Here is a 24,447-nt window from a genome sequence, read left to right as displayed (position 1 = left end):
AAAATTCCTACAATGTGAATTCCTGGATTTTTTTTCCACATTCTTTCTCTCACAATTGAAGTGTACCTATGATGAAAATTACAGACCTCTGTCATCATTTTAAGTGGGAGAACTTGCACAATCCGTGGCTGACTAAATACTTTTTTGCCCCACTGTACATACACACAAACATTCATACATATATACTTGTATATATATATATATATATATATATATATATATATATATATATATAGAGAGAGAGAGAGAGAGAGAGAGAGAGAGAGAGAGAGAGAGAGAGAGAGAGAGAGAGAGAGAGAGAGAGAGAGAAAATAAACAGTTTCTCTTTCAAGCATAGGTTGCATCTTTTATTACCACTGTTGTAAGGTGTGCTGGATGCAATAACTTGCCATGTTATTGAATATTCAACATTATTGTCTTTGAGGTTCCAAATGCGCTTGCTGAGATCTGTAGAATTCCGCAAGGTCTGGTTTCTAAAGGAGGCCTTGTGATAATTATATATCATCCTGATTATTATACATCAGCCAGACCTGTCATCCCTCAACAAGCGCAGTGAAATCATTTCAACATGCCGCCACAGACGGAAACACCTGCCTGTACCCACCCACTCTGTGCCCTATACAAACCATTGTATGTGAATGCTTCCATATATATATATATATATATATATATATATATATATGTACACACACAAACGTTCATTTTATCAAACACCTTTTTATTTATATCGATTACGTGTCTATTGCGATATATACAGATATTGTTTTACTCACCCAGCCTAAAGTCAATCCAATTTCAGTGTGATGCCATACAACTGACTAGATAACAATACCATCCAGTGCAATTCACTTTGGTTGTGATACAAAACACTACACACTCCACTTAGATCGAATAGTTCGATTAACCCCAGTTACCATGTAACATGGAATGGTTCTCGACGTTTACAATTACGACGCGATACATTTTCTATTGGTGGCTGCACCGAATTTCCGCCGCTACCTTCTAATCTCCAAGTGCTGGCGGATGACAAATATAGATCGTGGCAGATTGGACCGGGGGGCTATTGACACTGCACGGGCAAAGACGTATCCCGTGCCGGTGCAATTGTGCGCCGGCGAATACTTACCGCGAGGAAGAGGCTGATAGCCCGAAAGAAAGGGAAAGGGGGCCGACAAGCAAACAGTGTGCACGTGTGATTGATTCAGCCATTAATCTACAGTGGGAGCGTGCATGTGTGTTTGTGTGTTTAGAGAGGCGCCCTGTGCACACACGGATAAGGCTCCTTCCTCTCGCCGTCTTCCCTTTTATTGATCAGCGCACCGAGCAAACAAGAGCGCTGCGGCGCGGAGTGACAGGTAAACCCGGGGAGAGCAACGTAAACGTCGTTGGCAGGAAAACACGCTGTAAATTCAAATCGTAGCGTGGTGCGATGCTCACCACCTAAAAGCTTTGAGGCATTTGTCAGCTAGGCGGGCCGGATTATTGTTATTAAGAGCGCTTTTGTTTATTGTTTTTTTTTTTTTGTCGAAGACTTTAAAGCAGTGGTGTCGAACTCAAATGCAGAGTGGGCCAAAATGTTAAACTGAACAAGTGAAGTGAAGTGAATTAAATTTATATAGCGCTTTTTCTCTAGTGACTCAAAGCGCTTTACAACCCAATATCTCAGTTACATTCAAACCAGTGTGGGTGGCACTGGGAGCAGGTGGGTAAAGTGTCTTGCCCAAGGACACAACGGCAGTGACTAGGATGGCAGAAGCGGGAATCGAACCTGCAACCCTCAAATTGCTGGCATGGCCGCTCTACCAACCGAGCTAAACCGCCCCAACGAATTAATCTTTTAAAAGGGACCCGGACAACTTTTGCATTGAATACTGAACAAGCAAGGCTTGCATAAATTTATAGTGACATGCAAAATCCAGTTTCTAATAATAATAATAATAATAATAATAATAAAATATCAATAATTATTGCTCAGTTTGCTACACTGATTTGCTTTAACACTGAATATAAATAAATAAATGATAAATGGGTTGTACTTGTATAGCGCTTTTCTACCTTCAAGGTACTCAAAGCGCTTTGACACTACTTCCACATTTACCCATTCACACACACATTCACACACTGATGGAGGGAGCTGCCATGCAAGGCGCCAACCAGCACCCATCAGGAGCAAGGGTGAAGTGTCTTGCTCAGGACACAACGGACGTGACGAAGTTGGTACTAGGTGGGATTTGAACCAGGGACCCTCGGGTTGCGTACGGCCACTCTCCCACCGCGCCACGCCGTCCCTAAAGTACTGGTTATCCTTTCTTTTTCTTGCTGAAATTTGGTGACTTTTCCTCATCTAGGGCCGTGAACTGGTGTGTAAAATCTGGACACTTTGTTGAGTAGTGGAATGTCTTGCAGAGTCTGCATACGACGATGATGTTGCGGGTCATTTTGACCCAGATGCTTTAATGTGGGTAAACAGCCAAAATAAACAAGTCTCATTGATGTACTTTTTACTTTGATGTACAATTGTTTATATTTTGATTGCCTCTGAGACCCAGAGCCAGGTGTGTGAAGAGAGGGAACTTTCTCAAATTTGTCCTTGTCACTGTTCTCATGTCATCTCTTTGACAAACTCACCAAAAATGAGCTCCAGAAGGATGACATCCGAGGAGACAAGGACAAGTGTGAGAAAGTTCCCTCTCTTCACACACCTGGCTCTGGGTCTCAGAGACAATCAAAATACAAACAATTGTACATCAAAGTAAAAAGTACATCAAGGAGACATGTTTATTTTTGGATCTGAACAGCTATTTACCCACATTAAAGCGCCTGGGTCAAAATGACTCGCAACATCATCTTTTTATACAAACTCTGCACAAACATTCCACTACACAACAAAGTGTCCAGACTTACACACCAGTTCATGGCCCTAGATGAGGAAAAATCACCAGATTTCAGCAAGAAAAAGAAAGGATAACCAGTACTTTGATCAACACAAAAACTGAAATGGGTCAAATTGATCCTTAACATAATAGAATTGGAATAAAAAATGTATTGTATGTCACGTTTCTAAATGTTTATATAACCTAAAATGAAATTGTTATTGGTTTAACCTGTTTTCTTGACTTTTTGAGTGCATTTACACAGTATGGGTCAAAACGACCCGCAACATAATCAATGTCATTTTTTCCAACATAATACAAGGGTTAAAAGGGACCCGGACAACTTTTGCATTGAATACTGAACAAGCAAGGCTTACATAACTTTATAGTGACATGCAAAATCCAGTTTCTAATAATAATAATAATAATAAAATATCAACAATTATTGCTCGGTTTGCTACACTGATTTGCTTTAACACTGAATATGGAACAAGCAACGCTTATATAACTTAATAGTGCAACATCAACTTTCAAAAAACAAACGAAAAAAACATTAAAGGCATATTAAATACCATCCATCCATCTTCTTCCGCTTATCCGAGGTCGAGTCGCGGGGGCAACAGCCTAAGCAGGGAAACCCAGACTTCCTTCTCCCCAGCCACTTCGTCCAGCTCTTCCCGGGGGAATCTCGAGGCGTTCCCAGGCCAGCCGGGAGACATAGTCTTCCTAACGTGTCCTGGGTCTTCCCCGTGGCCTCCTACCGGTTGGACGTGCCCTAAACACCTCCCTAGGGAGACGTTCGGGTGGCATCCCGACCAGATGCCCGGACCACCTCATCCGGCTCCTCTCGATGAGCAGCGGCTTTACTTTGAGTTCCTCCCATATTAAATACAATTTAAATAAAAAAATAAATGCCTCTTTTCTATTTGCAGCCTTCTGAGGTAAAAATCAACATTAACTTTTTCCACAGGCTAATAAATTTGAAAATAAATGGGGGCGGGGTGGTTGTTGTTAGCGTGGGGTTTATAGAAGAGTTATTGCTGCAAGGGTTTCTGGGTATTTGTTCTGTTGTGTTTATGTTGTGTTACGGTGCGGATGTTCTCCCGAATTGTGTTTGTCATTCTTATTTGGTGTGGGTTCACAGTGTGGCGCATATTTGTAACAGTGTTAAAGTTTTTTATACGGCCACCCTCAGTGTGACCTGTATGGCCGTTGACCAAGTATGCTTTGCATTCACATACCTGTGTGTAGAAGCCGCATATATTACGTGACTGGGCCGGCACTCTGTTTGTATGGAGGAAAAGCGGAAGTGAGGACAGGTTGTAGAGGGCGCTGAAGGCAGTGCCTTTAAGGCACGCCCCCAATATTGTTGTCCGGGTGGAAATCGGGAGAATGTTTTTCGGGAGGGACAGTGAAATTCAGGAAGGTTGGCAAGTATGAGTATTAGCGGTGAATGCTGTATAATACCGGCGGGCCAGCTCTAATGTTAATTTGATATTGCCCCAAGGGCCGAATGAAATTACACAGTGGGCCAAATTTAACCCGCGGGCCAGAGTTTGACACCCATGTTTTAAAGCAACTTTTTTTTTTTTAAATTACCGTAATATCCAGGCTATAAGCCACTACTTTTTTTCCCCCTACACTTTGACCCCTGCGGCTTATAAAATGGAGAGGCGATTTTAGGGATTTTTCTTCGCTGCTGACCATAGTAAAACAATAAACAATTTAAAAAAAAACACTCCGAGGCATATTTGCCAGCCCTCATGATTTTCCCGGGAGATTCTCGAATTCCAGTGCTCCTCCTGAAAATCTCCCGGGGCAACCATTACTCCCGAATTTCTCCCGCTTTCCACCCGGACCACAATATTGGGGGCGTGCCTTTAGCGTCCTCTCTCACCTGAAAAGGAGACTATTATATATGTCTCCATTATTCATAGTGGAGTGAAGTGAATTATATTTATATAGCACTTTTCTCTAGTGACTCAATGCGCTTTACATCCGCTCGACATCCATTGCTTTCGTCCTCTCCAAGGTTCTCATAGTCATCATTGTCACCGACGTCCCACTGGGTGTGAGTTTTCCTTGCCCTTATGTGGGCCTACCGAGGATGTCGTAGTGGTTTGTGCAGCCCTTTGAGATACTAGTGATTTAGGGCTATATAAGTAAACATTGATTTAAACCCAATATCTAAGTTACACTGGGAGCAGGTGGGTAAAGTGTCTTGCCCAAGGACACAACAGCAGTGACTGGAATGGCTGAAGCGGGGATCGAACCTGGAACCCTCAAATTGCTGGCACGGCCGCTCTACCAACCGAGCTATACCGCCCCATAGGTTTATCTACAACCCATAAAGTGGGCAGGCACGGAGCTATCTCTGTGTGTTTTTAATCCAGCCGTCACGTTTAATACACTGACACACAACATACGGATTCCCATCATGCATTGCTTCAAAACTACGGCAAGTAGTAATGTCCAAAAAACATAACAGGGACGAAGCAGAAGAACGAAGATGAGACATGGCGACGACGAGTAAGAAGAAGAAGCATGCTTGCAAGAGGTCTCGAGGTTGGCAAGTATGCTCGGAGGGTGTTTTATTGTTTGGGCTATGGCACCATCTTCTGGATGAATTTGATCACTGCAGGTGCTGCGGTGTCCTTCCATTTGGTGCTACCAAGTAGAGCGTCGTTCTGTCACTTTGAACCCTGAGGCTTATGAATAGGTGCGACTAATTTGGGAATTTTTCTTCACTGACAACCATAATCCACCAATCCAGTTTCTACCGCTTGTCCATCTCGGGGTTGTGGGGGGTGCTGGAGCCTATCTCAGCTGCATTGATTGATTGATTTAAACTTTTATTAGTAGATTGCACAGTACAGTACATATTCCGTACAATTGACCACCAAATGGTAACACTCGAATAAGTTCTTCAACTTGTTTAAGTCGGGGTCCACGTTAATCATCCATCCATCCATCCATCCATTTTCTACCGCTTATTCCCTTTCGGGGTCGCGGGGGGCGCTGGCGCCTATCTCAGCTACAATCGGGCGGAAGGCAGGGTACACCCTGGACAAGTCGCCACCTCATCGCAGGGCCAACACAGATAGACAGACAACATTCACACACTAGGGCCAATTTAGTGTTGCCAATCAACCTATCCCCAGGTGCATGTCTTTGGAGGTGGGAGGAAGCCGGAGTACCCGGAGGGAACCCACGCATTCACGGGGAGAACATGCAAACTCCACACAGAAAGATCCCGAGCCTGGATTTGAACCCAGGACTGCAGGAACTTCGTATTGTGAGGCAGACGCACTAACCCCTCTGCCACCGTGAAGCCCCCACGTTAATCAATTCATGGTAAATTCGGGCGGAAGGCGGTGTACACCCTGGACAAGTCGCCACCTCTTTGCTGGGCCAACACAGATAAACAGACAATACTCACACTCACATTCACACAGTGTTACCAATCAACTTATCACCAGGTGCATGTCTTTGGAGGGGGGAGGAAGCCGGAGTATCCGGAGGGAACCCACGCAGTCACGGGGAGAACATGCAAACTCCACACAGAAAGATCCCGAGCCCAGGATCAAACCCAGGACCTTCGTATTGTGAGGGACATGCACTAACCCCTGGCCCACCGTGCTGCCCTGACAGCCATAATGCAAATAGACTGAATAGTCATTATGTTTTTTGTGCTATGGCACCATGTTATGGCCGATTTTCTCACTGCAGGTGTAGCTGCAGTGGCTACGTTGCCCTTTCGTCTAGACTCAGCTATGAATCTACCGGAAGTACAGTTGCCGTTCGGCTTTCTAGCCGTCCATAGCGTTCTACTCATATGGATTATTTTTTTATCACTCCAATCCACGTTTGTAAGTTTTACAATATAACTAAAACAATTCCATCCCATGTGTGATGTCTGTTTTTGTGCATATTTGCCCGTGTTATTGTAATGCAACAAAGCTAGCTACTATGCTAATACATTTAAGAATGTTTAGGCGTGTACTATTTACTTTCACTTTCGTTTTCACAAATTCCTCAGTAGACTCACCAAGACGTCGCCGTGGAGTTACTGAGTCTGTTTAGCTGATTGGGAAAAAATTGATTCAAATACGAATCGAATCGAATACGTTGTGTGATTCGGAATCGATTCTCATTTTTAAAAAATTGATTTTTAATCAATCCAACAAACCACTATACAACAATACCAAAACAATGCAATCCAATTCCAAAACCAAACCTGACCCAGCAACACTCAGAACTGCAATAAACAGAGCAATTGAGAGGAGACACAAACACGACACAGAACAAACCAAAAGTAGTGAAACAAAAATGAATATCATCAACAACAGTATCAATATTAGTTATAATTTCAGCATAGCAGTGATTAAAAATCCCTCATTGACATTATCATTAGACATTTATAAAAATAATAAAAAAGAACAATAGTGTCACAGTGGCTTACACTTGCATCGCATCTCATAAGCTTGACAACACACTGTGTCCAATGTTTTCACAAAAATAAAATAAGTCATATTTTTGGTTCGTTTAATAGTTAAAACAAATTTACATTATTGCAATCAGTTGATAAAACATCGTCCTTTACAATTATAAAAGCTTTTTTTTTTTTAATCTACTACTCTGCTTGCATTTCAGCAGACTGGGGTAGATCCTGCTGAAATCCTATGTATTGAATGAATACAGAATTGTTTTGAATCGGAAAAATATCGTTTTTGATTCGAGAAATCGCGTCGAATCGAAAGAATTGATATATAATCAAATCGTGACCCCAAGAATCAATAATTAATCGAATCGTGGGGCACCCAAAGATTCGCAGCCCTAATATAAATATATATATATATATATATATATATATATATATATATATATATATATATATATATATATATATATATATACCGTATTTCCTTGAATAGCCACCGGGTATGCAATATGCACCTGCCTTGAATTACAGCTCGCTCTCCAAATTATTAAGAGCATGCTTACTTTTACCGCCGGGTCAAATTTGTGACGTCCCAAGTGACGAGTCCCCTGCCGACATTTTAAAACAGCCGTGGATATTTTATTGCTTTTACTGTGTGTAAACCAGGGGTCTTGTCCCACAGCCATACAGATCGCACTAATGGTTGTGATACAAAACAACTTCAACACTCCTACCAATACGCGCCGCACTCTGTGAACCCACATTAAACGATGACAAACACACGTCTGGAGAACATATGCCCTGCAACACAACACCTACCTACAATGTAATGCATCCACGACTCCTGGCTACACAGTCCATACACCCCCTGGCACCAACCCCCCTCCCCCCTTCGTGCGTTGGTTGAGGTGGGCGGGGTTGGGGGCGCGTGCATAATAGCCTAGAGTCACGGATGCACGGCATTATGGGTAATCCCTATGCTGCGTTTATAATGTGCCACAGAGCCAATGCTCTCCAGAAATGTGTTTGGTGTGGGTTCACAGAGTGTGGCGCATATTAGTAAGAGTTTTAAAGTTGTTTATATCACAACCATCAGTGTAAAAGGTATGGCTGTTGACCAAGTATGCATTGCAATCTCGTTTAAGAAACAGCATGGTGTAAAAGTAGGCGCGATGACATGGTGAAGAGCAGTGGTCGCCAATCACCGGGTCGCAGGCGCAAAATAATTTATTTATTATTATTTTCTTTGAATCACACTACATTTTTTACTGCATGCCATTGGTAAACGCAGGGGTGAGGAGAGGTTTTAAAATGATTAGCGCCTGCTTACTTTTACCGCATGCTTTGAATAAGTGCAGGAGTGAGAAGAGGTTTTAAATTAATTAGCCTCCCGGCGGCTATTCAAAGAAATACGGTATATATATTATGATATAGGAAAATTGAGGAGGGGTTTTACATCAAGTAAAGAGGAGTAAGATAAAAAAAAAAACTACACTCTCGGGAAGAGTACAGGAAAAAAAATGGCTCCCACATACCTGGAATCTGTGCAGCTCCTACGCGGACCAGGAGGAGGATGTTGGCAGGGATGAGGAGAGAAAGAAGGGGAGACGAAAGAGAAGAAGATTAGCATTCAGACGTCTGCATTGTGACACACGCTGGCGAAGTACAAGAAGAAGAAAAAACATAAACGGGAGGCTCGCCCTGCTTTTTGACTAACACAAACGTTAACGTCTCATCATTAAAGCTTATTAGAGTGGCATGGTGCTCGTTGAACTTTTAATGGAGGTGAAATAAAAAAAAATAAAAAGGCTCGCCTATAAAGCCAAATTGAATAATAAGTATTACATCACAGCCTGAATCCTTAATTACAGCTGGGATGCCGAGACAGAAACGACGTGTGTCGGAAATACTCGTTAACCCCAACCGCTCACAAATAATACTCAGTGGCCTAGTGGTTAGAATGTCCGCCCTCAGATCGGTTGGTCGTGAGTTCAAACCCAGGCCGAGTCAGAGCAAAGACTATAAAAAATGGGACCCATTATCTGTTTCCTCCCTGCTTGGCTCCCAGCATCAAGGGTTGGAATTGGGGGTTAAATCACCAACAATGATACCCGGGCGCGGACACCGCTGCTGCTCACTGCTCCCCTCACCTCCCAGGGGGAAATGCAGAGAATAATTTCGCCACAGCTAGTGTGAGTGTGACAATCATTGGTACTTTAACTTTTTAAACGTCCATGAGCGTCTGACAAATGTGAAGTGAAGTGAATTATATTTATATAGCGCTTTTCTCTAGTGACTCAAAGCACTTGACATAGTGAAACACAGCGTTTCTCAAAGTGTGGGGCGCGCCTGACAGAGACATGACAGGTGGGGCGCGGGAACGGGAGGAAATTTCACTTTAAATATATTTTTATTTGTTATTGAGGTGGCGACTTGTCCAGGGTGTACCCCGCCTTCCGCCCGATTGAAGCTGAGATAGGCGCCAGCGCCCCCCGCGACCCCGTAAGGGACAAGCGGTAGAAAATGGATGGATGGATGGATATTCTTAGATTTTTTTTTTTACAACCCCATTTTCTATACAAACTGTAAATCACTTTGTGATTCTGTCTATGAAATCCGCTAAAATGTAAATTACTTATTTTTCCTGTAGGCTTTAAACTTTTAGGTAGGAGCGAAAGTTTGAGAGACGCAACAGTAACTAATGGGGGCGGAGCTAAACGGAACAAACTTTCGCGTGGATGGGCAGCAGGCTAATGTGTGGACCACAATTACACAAAATGGATCAATTGGATTCATATACAGTTGCATACAGAATTGCACGATGCAAAAAAAAAAACACACACAATTGCTGAGCAGCTCATTCTCCCCGCTGCAATAGACATGGTGTCAGTCATGCTTGACGAGACAAGCGCAGCAAAATTAAAAGCTGTCCCACTGTCAAACGACACAGTTGCAAGACGTATATGCGACATTGCAAGTGATCTCGAGGAACAACTCGTAGACAAATTAAAAGAAAGTCGTTTTGCTTTACTAGTGGACAAAGCTACTGACAGCAATAAAGACTGCCTGTTTACCGCATACGTCCGCTTTGTGTATGGCAAAGTCACTGTGCGAGGATTTGCTGTTTTGCAAATACATAAAAAATAGAACCACTGCTGATGAGCTGTTCAAGATAATGGACAGTTTGCTCAAAGAACACGGACTTGAATGGGAAAACTGTGTGGGCTTTTGCTCTGATGGTGCACAGACCACGGCAGGGTCAAGAAACGGGTTGCAGGCTCTAATAAAGAGGGTTGCGCCAAATGCACATTGGACACACTGTGTCATTCACCGGGAAACACTCGAGCCAAGGCAGCTCAGCCTCGAACTCAATGAGGTTTTAACAGATGTTGTGAGCGCGGTAAATTTGATCAAAACACGAAAAAGTGGCACTTTTAATTTATTTATCATTAAACTTGATGCAAGTTATTTGATTTATTATTGAACTTGATGCAAGTTATTTGTTCCAACTATCGTGGGATCACACTCCTCAGCCTTCCCGGTAAGGTTTATTCAGGTGTACTGGAGAGGAGGCTTCGCCGGATAGTCGAACCTCGGATTCAGGAGGAACAGTGTGGTTTTCGTCCTGGTCGTGGAACTGTGGACCAGCTCTATACTCTCGGCAGGGTTCTTGAGGGTGCATGGGAGTTTGCCCAACCAGTCTACATGTGCTTTGTGGACTTGGAGAAGGCATTCGACCGTGTCCCTCGGGAAGTCCTGTGGGGAGTGCTCAGAGAGTATGGGGTATCGGACTGTCTTATTGTGGCAGTCCGCTCCCTGTATGATCAGTGCCAGAGCTTGGTCCGCATTGCCGGCAGTAAGTCGAACACATTTCCAGTGAGGGTTGGACTCCGCCAAGGCTGTCCTTTGTCACCGATTCTGTTCATAACTTTTATGGACAGAATTTCTAGGCGCAGCCAAGGCGTTGAGGGGTTCCGGTTTGGTGGCCACGGGATTAGGTCTCTGCTTTTTGCAGATGATGTAGTCCTGATGGCTTCATCTGACCGGGATCTTCAGCTCTCACTGGATCGGTTCGCAGCCGAGTGTGAAGCGACCGGAATGAGAATCAGCACCTCCAAGCCCGAGTCCATGGTTCTCGCCCGGAAAAGGGTGGAGTGCCATCTCCGGGTTGGGGAGGAGACCCTGCCCCAAGTGGAGGAGTTCAAGTACCTAGGAGTCTTGTTCACGAGTGGGGGAAGAGTGGATCGTGAGATCGACAGGCGGATCGGTGCGGCGTCTTCAGTAATGCGGACGTTGTATCGATCCGTTGTAGTGAAGAAGGAGCTGAGCCGGAAGGCAAAGCTCTCAATTTACCGGTCGATCTACGTTCCCATCCTCACCTATGGTCATGAGCTTTGGGTCATGACCGAAAGGATAAGATCACGGGTACAAGCGGCCGAAATGAGTTTCCTCCGCCGTGTGGCGGGGCTCTCCCTTAGAGATAGGGTGAGAAGCTCTGCCATCCGGGAGGAACTCAAAGTAAAGCCGCTGCTCCTTCACATCGAGAGGAGCCAGATGAGGTGGTTCGGGCATCTGGTCAGGATGCCACCCGAACGCCTCCCTAGGGAGGTGTTTAGGGCACGTCCATTTGGTAGGAGGCCACGGGGAAGACCCAGGACACGTTGGGAAGACTATGTCTCCCGGCTGGCCTGGGAACGCCTCGGGATCCCCCGGGAAGAGCTAGACGAAGTGGCTGGAGATAGGGAAGTCTGGGCTTCCCTGCTTAGGCTGCTGCCCCCGCGACCCGACCTCGGATAAGCGGAAGATGATGGATGGATGGATGGATGGATGAAGTTATTTTATTTATTATTGAACTTGATGCAAGTCATACCACAGCTGCACAGTTATTTTATTTATTATTGAACTTGATGTTATTTTATGTTATTGAGTTTGAATGTTTCAACTTGATGTTACCTGATGTTCAATAAATTTGAAAATGTTAAGCTTGGCATTAGCGTTCAGTTGGGGCGATAGGGGCAGGTGGGGCTTGAAAACTCTTCCTTGTCCAAAGTGTGGGATGACAAAAAAAGTTTGAGAACCACTGGGGAAACCCAATATCTAAGTTACATTTAAACCAGCGTAGGTGGCACTGGGAGCAGGTGGGTAAAGTGTCTTGCCCAAGGACACAACAACAGTGACTAGGATGGCTGATGGCTACAGACGATAGCGATGCTGCGACAGAGATGGCACAGAGATGTGTGGATATCCTGCGACACTCAAAGCAGATGCATTTCCAACGATAAAGTCAACAAAATCACAAAGGTGAGTTTTGTTGATGTTATTGACTTAAGTGCTAATCAGACATATTTGCGCACGGCATGACTGCAAGCTAATCGATGCTAACATGCTATTTAGGTGAGCAGGATGTACATATTGCAGCATTATGCCTCATTTGTAGCTATATTTGCATCCAACCTTTCACTCCGCGCACATTTAATGCCAAACAAACACATACCAATCGACGGATTCAAGTTGCACCGGAGTCAAAAGATGAGAAAGCCCCTCGTTTGTTGTGTTCTGTCGTAGCATCGCTATCGTCGGTAGCGATGCTACAACAGAGATGGCATAGAGATGTGTGGATATCCTGCGACACTCAAAGCAGATACATTTCCAACGATAAAGTCAACGAAATCACAAAGGCGAGTTTTGTGGATGTTATTGACTTATGTGCTAATCAGACATATTTGCGCACTGCATGACTGCAAGCTAATCGATGCTAACATGCTATTTAGGCGTGCTGCATGTACATATTGCATCATCATGCCTCATTTGTAGCTATATTTGCATCCAGCCTTTCCCTCCGCCCACATTTAATGCCAAACAAACACATACCAATCGACGGATTCAAGTTGCACCAGAGTCAAAAGATGAAAAAGCCCCTCGTTTGTTGTGTTCTGTCGTAGCATCGCTATCGTGGGTAGCGATGCTGCGACAAAGATGGCACAGAGATGTGTGGATATCCTGCGACACTCAAAGCAGATGCGTTTCCAACGATAAAGTCAACGAAATCACAAAGGCGAGTTTTGTGGATGTTATTGACTTATGTGCTAATCAGACATATTTGCGCACTGCATGACTGCAAGCTAATTAATGCTAACATGTGATTTAGGCTAGCTGTATGCACATATTGCATCATTATGCCTAATTTGTAGCTATATTTGCATCCAGCATTTCCCTCCACCCACATTCAATGCCAAACAAACACATACCAATCCACGGATTCAAGTTGCACCAGTGTCAAAAGATGAGAAAGCCCCTCGTTTGTCCTGTTCTGTCGTAGCATCGCTACCGACGATAGCGATGCTACCACAGAGATGGCACAGAGATGTGTGGATATCCTGCGACACTCAAAGCAGATGCGTTTCCAACGATAACGTCAACGAAATCACAAAGGTGAGTTTTGTTGATGTTATTGACTTATGTGCTAATCAGACATATTTGCGCACGGCATGACTGCAAGCTAATCGATGCTAACATGCTATTTAGGCGAGCTGTATGTACATTTGTAGCTATATTTGCATCCGGCCTTTCCCTCCACCCACATTTAATGCCAAACAAACACTTACCAATCGTTTTTCGGGATTTTGCGTGATGGGTAACATTTGGAAAAAATCTTGGAAAAATAAAATAAGCCACCGGGAACTTATTTTTATTGGTTTTAACCCTTCTGAAATTGCGATAATGTTCCCCTTTAAGTATAGCCCGCGACGAGGCCTTGATTAAATCTGCCATCAGCTGCCTAAGGGCCATGAAATTGGACATGATGAGTGCGGCACATTAAAAAGTAATTATCAATAGCACCGATCCAATTGTCTTTCCCTTAAACCAGTCACGGCGCTAAATCAAGTGTGGAGAATGGAACACAATGTCTCACAATCAGCTGCGGGTTAACAAGCCTACCTGTATTCCACCGGCTGCCAAGGCATTAGCATAATGTCATTTCATTACCCGCACAGTTCCCGCTTCCTGCCGCACAACCACAACAACAACAAGCGGCACCTATTCTTCTCCAACCATGCCGCTACACAACTGTTGCATCCATTCTGTTGTGTTTAAAACCGGGGGTGTCCAAACTTTTTCCACAGAGGGCAGCACATGCGGGGGGTCATTGTGAGATTTTTAATTTTCAAACCATAACAAAATATATGGATTTTTTTTTTTTTAATCCTTAGGGCATAGAGATTTTCAGTCACTAAAATGTTAAAAATAAGTCAATTTATTATTATTGTACTCAAAATCAGCAGCGTTCCTGTCTCTTCAAGGATCTTTGATTTGTGTTTACTTGCAATATGAAACACAATATGAACATCCATCCATCCATTTCCTACCGCGTATTCCCTTTGGGGTCGTTGGGGGCGCTGGTGCCTATCTCAGCGACAATCGGGCGGAAGGCGGCGTAAACCCTGGACAACTAAACCACCTCATCGCAGGGCCAATACCGATAGACAGACGACATTCACACTCACATTCACACACATAACAGAACAAATACAAGGAACCCCTTGCAGCACTAACTGTTCCGGGCCGCAAATAAAACCCACCAAACATAAAAACAACAGAACAAATACCCAGAACCCCTTGCAGCACTAATTTTTCCGGGACGCAAATAACACCAACCAAACATAAACACAACAGAACAAATACCCAGAACCCCTTGCAACATTAATTCGTCCAGGACGCAAATAACACCCACCCAACATAAACACAACAAAACAAATACCCATTAACCATGGCAGCATTAACTCTTCCGGGACGCAAATAACACCCATCCAACATAAACACAACAGAACAAATACCCAGAACCCATTGCAGCACTAACTGTTCCGGGCCGCAAATAACACCCACCAAACATAAAAACAACAGAACAAATACCCAGAACACTTTGCAGCACTAACTCTTCCGGGACGCAAATAACACCAACCAAAGATAAACACAACAGAACAAATACCCAGAACCCCTTGCAGCACTAATTCGTCCAGGACGCAAATAACACCCACCCAACATAAACACAACAAAACAAATACCCAGAACTCCTTGCAGCACTATCTCTTCCGGTACGCAAATAACACCCACCCAACATAAGCACAACAGAACAAATACCCAGAACCCCTTACAGCACTAACTCTTCGGGGATGCAAATAACACCCACCCAACATAAACACAACAGAACAAATACCCAGAATCCCTTGCAGCACTAACTCTTCCGGGACGCAAATAACACCCACCCAACATAAACACAACATAACAAATACTCATTAACCCTTGCAGCACTAACTCTTCCGGGATGCAAATAACACCCACCCAACATAAACACAACAGAACTAATACCAAGAACCCCTTGCAGCACTAACTTTTCCGGGACGCAAATAACACCCACCCAACATAAACACAACAGAACAAATACCCAGAACCCCTTGCACCACTAACTCTTCCGGGACGCAAATAACACCCACCCAACATAAACACAACAGAACAAATACCCATTAACCCTTGCAGCACTAACTCTTCCGTGACGCTAATAACACCCACCCAACATAAACACAACAGAACGAATATCCAGAACCCCTTGCAGCACTAACTCTTCCGGGACGCAAATAACACCAACCCAACATAAACACAACAGAACAAATACCCAGAACCCATTGCAGCACTAACTCTTCGGGGACGCAAATAACACCCACCCAACATAAACACAACAGAACAAATACCCAGAATCCCTTGCAGCACTAACTCTTCCGGGACGCAAATAACACCCACCCAACATAAACACAACAGAACGAATACCCATTAACCCTTGCAGCACTAACTCTTCCGGGATGCAAATAACACCGACCCAACATAAACACAACAGGACTAATACCAGGAACCCCTTGCAGCACTAACTCTTCCGGGACGCAAATAACACCCACCCAACATAAACACAACAGAACAAATACCCATTAACCCTTGCAGCACTAACTCTTCCGGGGCGCAAATAACACCCACCCAACATAAACACAACAGAACAAATACCCATTAACCCTTGCAGCACTAACTCTTCCGGGACGCAAATAACACTCACCCAACATAAACACAACAGAAAAAATACCCAAAACAGCTTGCAGCACTAACTCCTCCGGTCGCAAATAACACCCACCCAACATAAACACAACAGAACGAATATCCAGAACCGCTTGCAGCACTAACTCTTCCGGGACGCAAATGACACCCACCCAACATAAACACAGCAAGACAAATACCCAGAACTCTTTGCAGCACTAACTCTTCCGGGACGCATCTAACACCCACCCATCATAAACACAACAGAACAAATACCCAAAACCCCTTGCAGCAATAACTCTTCCGGGACGCAAATAACACCCACCCAACATACACACAACAGAACGAATACCCATTAACCCTTGCAGCACTAACTCTTCCGGGATGCAAATAACACCGACCCAACATAAACACAACAGGACTAATACCAGGAACCCCTTGCAGCACTAACTCTTCCGGGACGCAAATAACACCCACCCAACATAAACACAACAGAACAAATACCCATTAACCCTTGCAGCACTAACTCTTCCGGGACGCAAATAACACCCACCCAACATAAACACAACAGAAAAAATACCCAAAACCCCTTGCAGCACTAACTCCTCCGGTCGCAAATAACACCCACCCAACATAAACACAACAGAACGAATATCCAGAACCCCTTGCAGCACTAACTCTTCCGGGACGCAAATAACACCCACCCAACATAAACACAGCAAGACAAATACCCAGAACTCCTTGCAGCACTAACTCTTCCGGGACGCATCTAACACCCACCCATCATAAACACAACAGAACAAATACCCAAAACCCCTTGCAGCAATAACTCTTCCGGGACGCAAATAACACCCACCCAACATAAACACAACAGAACGAATACCCATTAACCCTTGCAGCACTAACTCTTCCGGGATGCAAATAACACCCACCCAACATAAACACAACAGAACAAATACCCAGAGCCCCTTGCAGCACTAACTCCTCCGGGACGCAAATAACACCCACCCAACATAAACACAACAGAACGAATATCCAGAACCCCTTGCAGCACTAACTCTTCCGGGACGCAAATAACACCCACCAAACATAAACACAACAGAACAAATACCAAAAACCCCTTGAGGCACTAACTCTTCTGAGATGCAAATAACACCCACCCAACATAATACCCAGAAACCCTTGCAGCACTAACTCTTCCGGGATGCAAATAACACCCACCAAACATAAACACAACAGAACAAATACCCAGAACCCCTTGCAGCACTAACTCCTCCGGGACGCAAATAACACCCACCCAACATAAACACAACAGAACAAATACCCAGAACCCCTTGCAGCACTAACTCCTCCGGGACGCAAATAACACCCACCCAACATAAACACAACAGAACGAATATCCATAACCCCTTGCAGCACTAACTCTTCCGGGACGCAAATAACACCCACCAAACATAAACACAACAGAACAAATACCAAAAACCCCTTGAGGCACTAACTCTTCTGAGATGCAAATAACACCCACCCAACATAATACCCAGAACCCCTTGCAGCACTAACTCTTCCGGGATGCAAATAACACCCACCAAACATAAACACAACAGAACAAATACCCAGAACCCCTTGCAGCACTAACTCTTCAAGGACGCAACTAACACCCATCCAACATAAACACAACAGAACAAATACCCAGAAACCCTTGCAGCACTAACTCCTCCGGGACGCAAATAACACCCACCCAACATAAACACAACAGAACGAATATCCAGGATCTGTTGCAGCACTAACTCTTCCGGGACGCAAATAACACCCACCAAACATAAACACAACAGAAAAAATACCAAAAACCCCTTGAGGCACTAACTCTTCTGAGACGCAAATAACACCCACCCAACATAATTGCCAGAACCCCTTGCAGCACTAACTCTTCCGGGATGCAAATAACACCCACCAAACATAAACACAACAGAACAAATAACCAGAACCCCTTGCAGCACTAACTCTTCAAGGACGCAACTAACACCCATCCAACATAAACACAACAGAACAAATACCCAGAACCCCTTGCAGCACTAACTCCTCCGGGACGCAAATAACACCCACCCAACATAAACACAACAGAACGAATATCCAGAACCCCTTGCAGCACTAACTCTTCCGGGACGCAAATAACACCCACCAAACATAAACACAACAGAACAAATACCAAAAACCCCTTGAGGCACTAACTCTTCTGAGATGCAAATAACACCCACCCAACATAATACCCAGAAACCCTTGCAGCACTAACTCTTCCGGGATGCAAATAACACCCACCAAACATAAACACAACAGAACAAATACCCAGAACCCCTTGCAGCACTAACTCCTCCGGGACGCAAATAACACCCACCCAACATAAACACAACAGAACAAATACCCAGAACCCCTTGCAGCACTAACTCCTCCGGGACGCAAATAACACCCACCCAACATAAACACAACAGAACGAATATCCATAACCCCTTGCAGCACTAACTCTTCCGGGACGCAAATAACACCCACCAAACATAAACACAACAGAACAAATACCAAAAACCCCTTGAGGCACTAACTCTTCTGAGATGCAAATAACACCCACCCAACATAATACCCAGAACCCCTTGCAGCACTAACTCTTCCGGGATGCAAATAACACCCACCAAACATAAACACAACAGAACAAATACCCAGAACCCCTTGCAGCACTAACTCTTCAAGGACGCAACTAACACCCATCCAACATAAACACAACAGAACAAATACCCAGAAACCCTTGCAGCACTAACTCCTCCGGGACGCAAATAACACCCACCCAACATAAACACAACAGAACGAATATCCAGGATCTGTTGCAGCACTAACTCTTCCGGGACGCAAATAACACCCACCAAACATAAACACAACAGAAAAAATACCAAAAACCCCTTGAGGCACTAACTCTTCTGAGACGCAAATAACACCCACCCAACATAATTGCCAGAACCCCTTGCAGCACTAACTCTTCCGGGATGCAAATAACACCCACCAAACATAAACACAACAGAACAAATAACCAGAACCCCTTGCAGCACTAACTCTTCAAGGACGCAACTAACACCCATCCAACATAAACACAACAGAACAAATACCCAGAACCCCTTGCAGCACTAACTCCTCCGGGACGCAAATAACACCCACCCAACATAAACACAACAGAACCCCTTGCAGCACTAACTCTTCCGGGACACAAATAACACCCACCCAACATAAACACAACAGAACAAATACCTAGAACCCCTTGCAGCACTAACTCTTCCGGGACTCAAACAACACCCACCCGCTACCACAACCCCTCCACCCCACCCCCCACCTCCTCAAGGATGGCAAGTATGAGCAAGAGGCGGGACTTAACACCGAGCTATCAACGCCGCAGAAGGTCAGCGATAACACAGACAGCTTAAAAAAAAAAAAAAAAAAAAAAAAAAAAAAAATCATCAAGGGACCTGAGTCGCGTTTAGTTTCCCAAGGATGCTGCCTTGCAAAAAAAAAAAAAAAAAGACTTACTTGTGGACTGTACTGCACATGAACTCCCCTCCTCCTCCTCCTCCTACTCAATAAAAGGACTCGGTCTCAGTTATGCACTGAGCTGTAAAGCGGCTGTCACTTGATGTAACCTTAGAGGTATAAACATAACCTCCCCCCCCATTTCCATCCCTTTTTTATTTTTTTATTTTTTTTACTGCTGGTTGCTGCTCACCCATCCGCGCTGGCGGCTGTCTCTGGGACACAGCGATTAGGGGGCGCGAGGGGGTCTGTCCCGCCGATAAGGCCGAGCAACCGGATTCGCAACGACCAACAGCGACTTTAAAACACCTGACCACCAAGCCAGGGGGGGGGGGGCGAAATAAAAAAAAAAAAAAAAAATGAGCAAGCACATTAAAGCTCCCCGTTTGTGACAATAAAATATTATGCTCAGGGCTAATATTTAGTATGCGTGAGTGTTTACAGTAGCAGCTGGTCCACTGTGTGCATGTAGCCATCAAACAATGATGGCGGACATAACACACTTGTAATGAACATCATGTTCCACTTTAAAGGTTCCATATCATGCTTTTTTTTGTGTGTCAACAACTTTAAATGTTTGTCGGGCGTCGCACTCGGGCCGAAAGACGTATCACGATATCAGTATCCATAACTATTGGTATTTTTATGAACTTTGGAAATGCCATCCATCCATCCATCCATTCTTTCATCTTCTTCCGCTTATCCGAGGCTAGGTCTCGGGGGCAGCAGCCTAAGCAGGGAAGCCTATACTTCCCTCTCCCCAGCCTTTTCGTCTAGCTCTTCCTGGGGGATCCCGAGGCGTTCCCAGACCAGCCGGGAGACAACCTTCCATCCATCCATCCATTTTCTACCGCTTATTCCCTTTGGGGTAGCGGGGGGGCGCTGGTGCCTATCTCATCTACAATCGGGCAAGATGGCGGCGTACACCCTGGACATGTCGCCACCTCATCGCAGGGCCAACACAGATGGACAGACAACATTCACACTCACACTCACAAAGGAGGCAACCGGTAGGAGAAAAAAATTGAAATAAAATATATTTTCAATAGTAAAATGCTAACGTTAGCATGCTAACAGCTATCATTTGTGAAGTAAAATTTTTCTCGCTGGGTTGTATGTCTGCCAAATTAGTTGTTAGCATGCTAAAAGCTAACTGTAACATGCGTCACGTACCTGACATATAGTAAATGGTGAAAAATGCTAGCCCGGCTAATGTTAGCATGTGTCAAATACCAAAAAGGTGTATACTTACAAAATTTGTTTGAAAAAAAAAAAAAGAAGCTAGCATGCTAATGTTACCGTGCTATAAGGTATCATTTGTCAAGTAAAGTATTTGACACTGAGGTGTATACTTGCGAAATGAGCTAAAAAGCTAGTATGCTAATGTTGGCATGCTAAAAGCATGTGTCATGTCCCAAAATATATTACTCTGACGTATGTACCAGACAAAAAATGTCCAAAATGGTAGCATGCTAACGTTAACATGTGTCAAGTACCAAAAAGGTGTATACTTACAAATATAGTTTAAAAAAAAGCTAGCAGGCTAATGCTAACTTGCTGAGAGGGTATCATTCGTCGTGTAAAATATTTGACACAGAGGCGTATACTTGCGAAATGAGCTAAAAAGCTAGCATGCTAATGTTAGCAAGCTAAAAGCATGTGTCACGTACCAAAATATATTACTCTGAGGTATGTACCAGACATAACAATTCTAAAATGGTATCATGCTAACGTTAACATGTGTCAAGTACCAAAAAGGTTTATACTTACAAAATGTGTTTACAAAAAAAAAGCTAGCATGCTAATGTTACCGTGCTATAAGGTATCATTCGTCAAGTAAAATATTTGACACTGAGGTGTATACTTGCGAAATGAACTAAAAAGCTAGCATGCTAATGTTAGCAAGCTAAAAGCATGTCACGTACCAAAATATATTACTCTGAGGTATGTACCAGACATAACATGTTTAAAATGGTAGCATGCTAACGCTAACATGTGTCAAGTACTAAAATGGTGTATACTTACAAAATTTGTTTAAAAAAAAAAAAGCTAGCATGCTAATGTTACCTTGCTAAAAGGTATCATTCGTCAAGTAAAATATTTGACACTGAGGTGTATAATTGCTAAATGAGCTAAAAAGCTAGCATGCCAATGTTAGCAAGCTAACAGCTATCATTTGTCAAGTAACATTTTTCATGCTGAGGTGTATTCCTGAAAATTTTGTTAAAAAAGCTAGCATGATCTTAGCACGCTAAAAAGCAAACTGTAACATGCGTCACGTACCATCAATCTGATGTATGGACCTGACATAAATTGTTAAAAATGCTAGCATGGCTAATGTTACCGTGCTAAAAGGTATCATTCGTGAAGTAAAATATTTGACAATGAGGTGTACACTTACAAAATTAGCTAAAAAAAAGAAAATCTGGCATGCTAATATTAGCATGCTAACAGCTATCATCTGTGAAGTAAAACATTTCACGCTGAGTTGTATACATGCAAATTTTGTTAGAAAAGCTAGCATGATCTTAGCATGCTAAAAAGCTAACTGTAAGATGCGTCACGTACCATCACTCAGAGGTATGGACCTGCCATAAATTGTTAAAAATGCTAGCATTGCTAATGTTACCATGCTAAGATGTATCATTAGTCAAGTAAATTATTTCACACTGAGGTGTATACTTGCATAATTACCTAAAAAGATAGCATACCAATGTTAGCAAGCTAAAATAATGTTTCCCTTACCACAAATACAGTACAGAGGTATGTACCTGGCATAAAATGACTAAAATGTTAACATGCTAACGTTAGCATGTGTCAAGTACTCAAATATGACTGAGGTGTAGACTTACAAAATTAGCTAAAAAAAAAGCTACAATGCTAATATTAGCATGCTAACAGCTATCATTTGTGAAGTAAAATATTTCACGCTGAGGTGTATACCGACAAGGCTAAAAAGCTAACTGTAACATGCGTCACATACCATTACTCTGAGGTATGTGCCTGACATAAGTTGTTAAAAATGCTAGCATCGCTAATGTTAGCATGTGTCAAGTACCAACAAGGTGTACACTAACAAAATGTGTTTTTACAATAAAATAACACTGACACCTCGTACCTTCAATTGATTAACGTGGACCCGGACTTAAACTAGTTGAAAACTTATTTCGGTGTTACCATTTAGTGGTCAATGTACATTTTTGTGTTGTCTTATTATTATTTTTGTATGCAGTCAATGATTGTACATGTGTGCTTACATGGATTATATCAATTTCCATGCTAAACATATTTAGTACTGTGCAATCTAATAATACAAGTTTCAATCAATCAATTAATCAATCGATCATTCAAAAGTGGAACCAAGGAGAGTGACAAGTGTTGCTGTCAGGACACCATTAAAAGGGCACATTTTAAAACAACAACATTCCAGACAAAGAAGTACATTTTTTTAAATCCCAAACTGATCCGAAAACGAAGCCATCCTTTCCGAGAAGTCCCCGATGAAACTCAGGACATGAATGACGTATCGAGAGTACTTGAAGGGCATGGGGGGTCCTAGCCTCGAGGCGTTCTACGAGGACCACTTGGCCCCGGCTTGTCTCGGGGGTCAGGAGAAGGTCCACAACCATTCATTTGAAATGAGCGCCATGGATTTGTGCTGAAGGGAAAGCCAACGGCTTCAGACAGTGTGGGGACCTGTCTGGTGCGAAGACAGAATAACTGCACGGCGGTAGTCGGACTACTGGACTGTGGCCGGTGGAGGACCGGGGTGGGATTTGGGGCTGTGACTATAAAAGTGACGAGAAATCTATTCCGAGGGCACTCGTGTGGAGCTGAAAAGCGGGCGAGTCTCGCTCTCTTTCAGGTCCCGGTAGATGAAGAACCGCATCTGATTTGAGACGCCGCCAAACAACAAGAAGTGACCTTGGACTCTCGGAATCAGGGAGAGACAAGAACCGCTTTTTAAAGTTTAAAATGTGTTTTTATCTATTTTATTTTGTTGGCTGTTTTAAAAGAGTTAATATGGTTCATGGGGACCAAATTTAACTAATTTTGCATAATTTGCCTAAAATTGTACGTGACTACTGAGGACCATTTGAAAAAAAATAAAGTTCAAATTAAATATGACATGATCCTCAAAATACAGCTGTCCTCTTATAGGACGTTTCACCACATAAATGTTAAAGCAAATCCTGCATCTTCTGTGACATTACTGAAAACTGCTATTTAGCAGTAATGAAGATGTCTGCAACTCCAACCACCATATATAGAAGAATGGAAAATTCTGAATGTGAATCCTACTTTAAAGGTAATAATGTTTTATAATCATGCTGTATCAAAATGTCATCCTAAGGAACACTGAACCAGATTTTGATTTTGGAAAAATATCTTGGGTTTAACTAAGGATGGATACCATACAGAATCACATTACTATTAATGCCAGGTCCCCATACCGTCAGAAGTCCCCTAAAGGTGTGTAAACAGAGCGAT

At 43.4% G+C, this 24,447-nt stretch overlaps 1 protein-coding gene across 5 annotated transcripts in view; it reads right to left on the bottom strand.

Annotated features, from left to right (window-relative positions):
* Positions 1-24,447, bottom strand: part of cadm1a (cell adhesion molecule 1a) — a 968,224-nt gene that overhangs the window by 263,470 nt on the left and 680,307 nt on the right. For all 5 annotated transcript variants that reach the window (XM_061898993.1, XM_061898992.1, XM_061898988.1 and 2 more), the window contains exon 2: positions 8,850-8,867. In XM_061898993.1, the coding sequence (XP_061754977.1) occupies positions 8,850-8,867 (18 nt within the window). The remainder of the gene's footprint in view (positions 1-8,849; positions 8,868-24,447) is intronic.

The sequence above is a fragment of the Nerophis ophidion genome, linkage group LG04 (assembly GCF_033978795.1).
Source record: "Nerophis ophidion isolate RoL-2023_Sa linkage group LG04, RoL_Noph_v1.0, whole genome shotgun sequence".
NCBI classification, from domain to species: Eukaryota; Metazoa; Chordata; class Actinopteri; order Syngnathiformes; family Syngnathidae; genus Nerophis; species Nerophis ophidion.
Note: the sequence above shows the minus strand (reverse complement) of the source record. Positions and strands in the feature narration are given on the sequence as shown.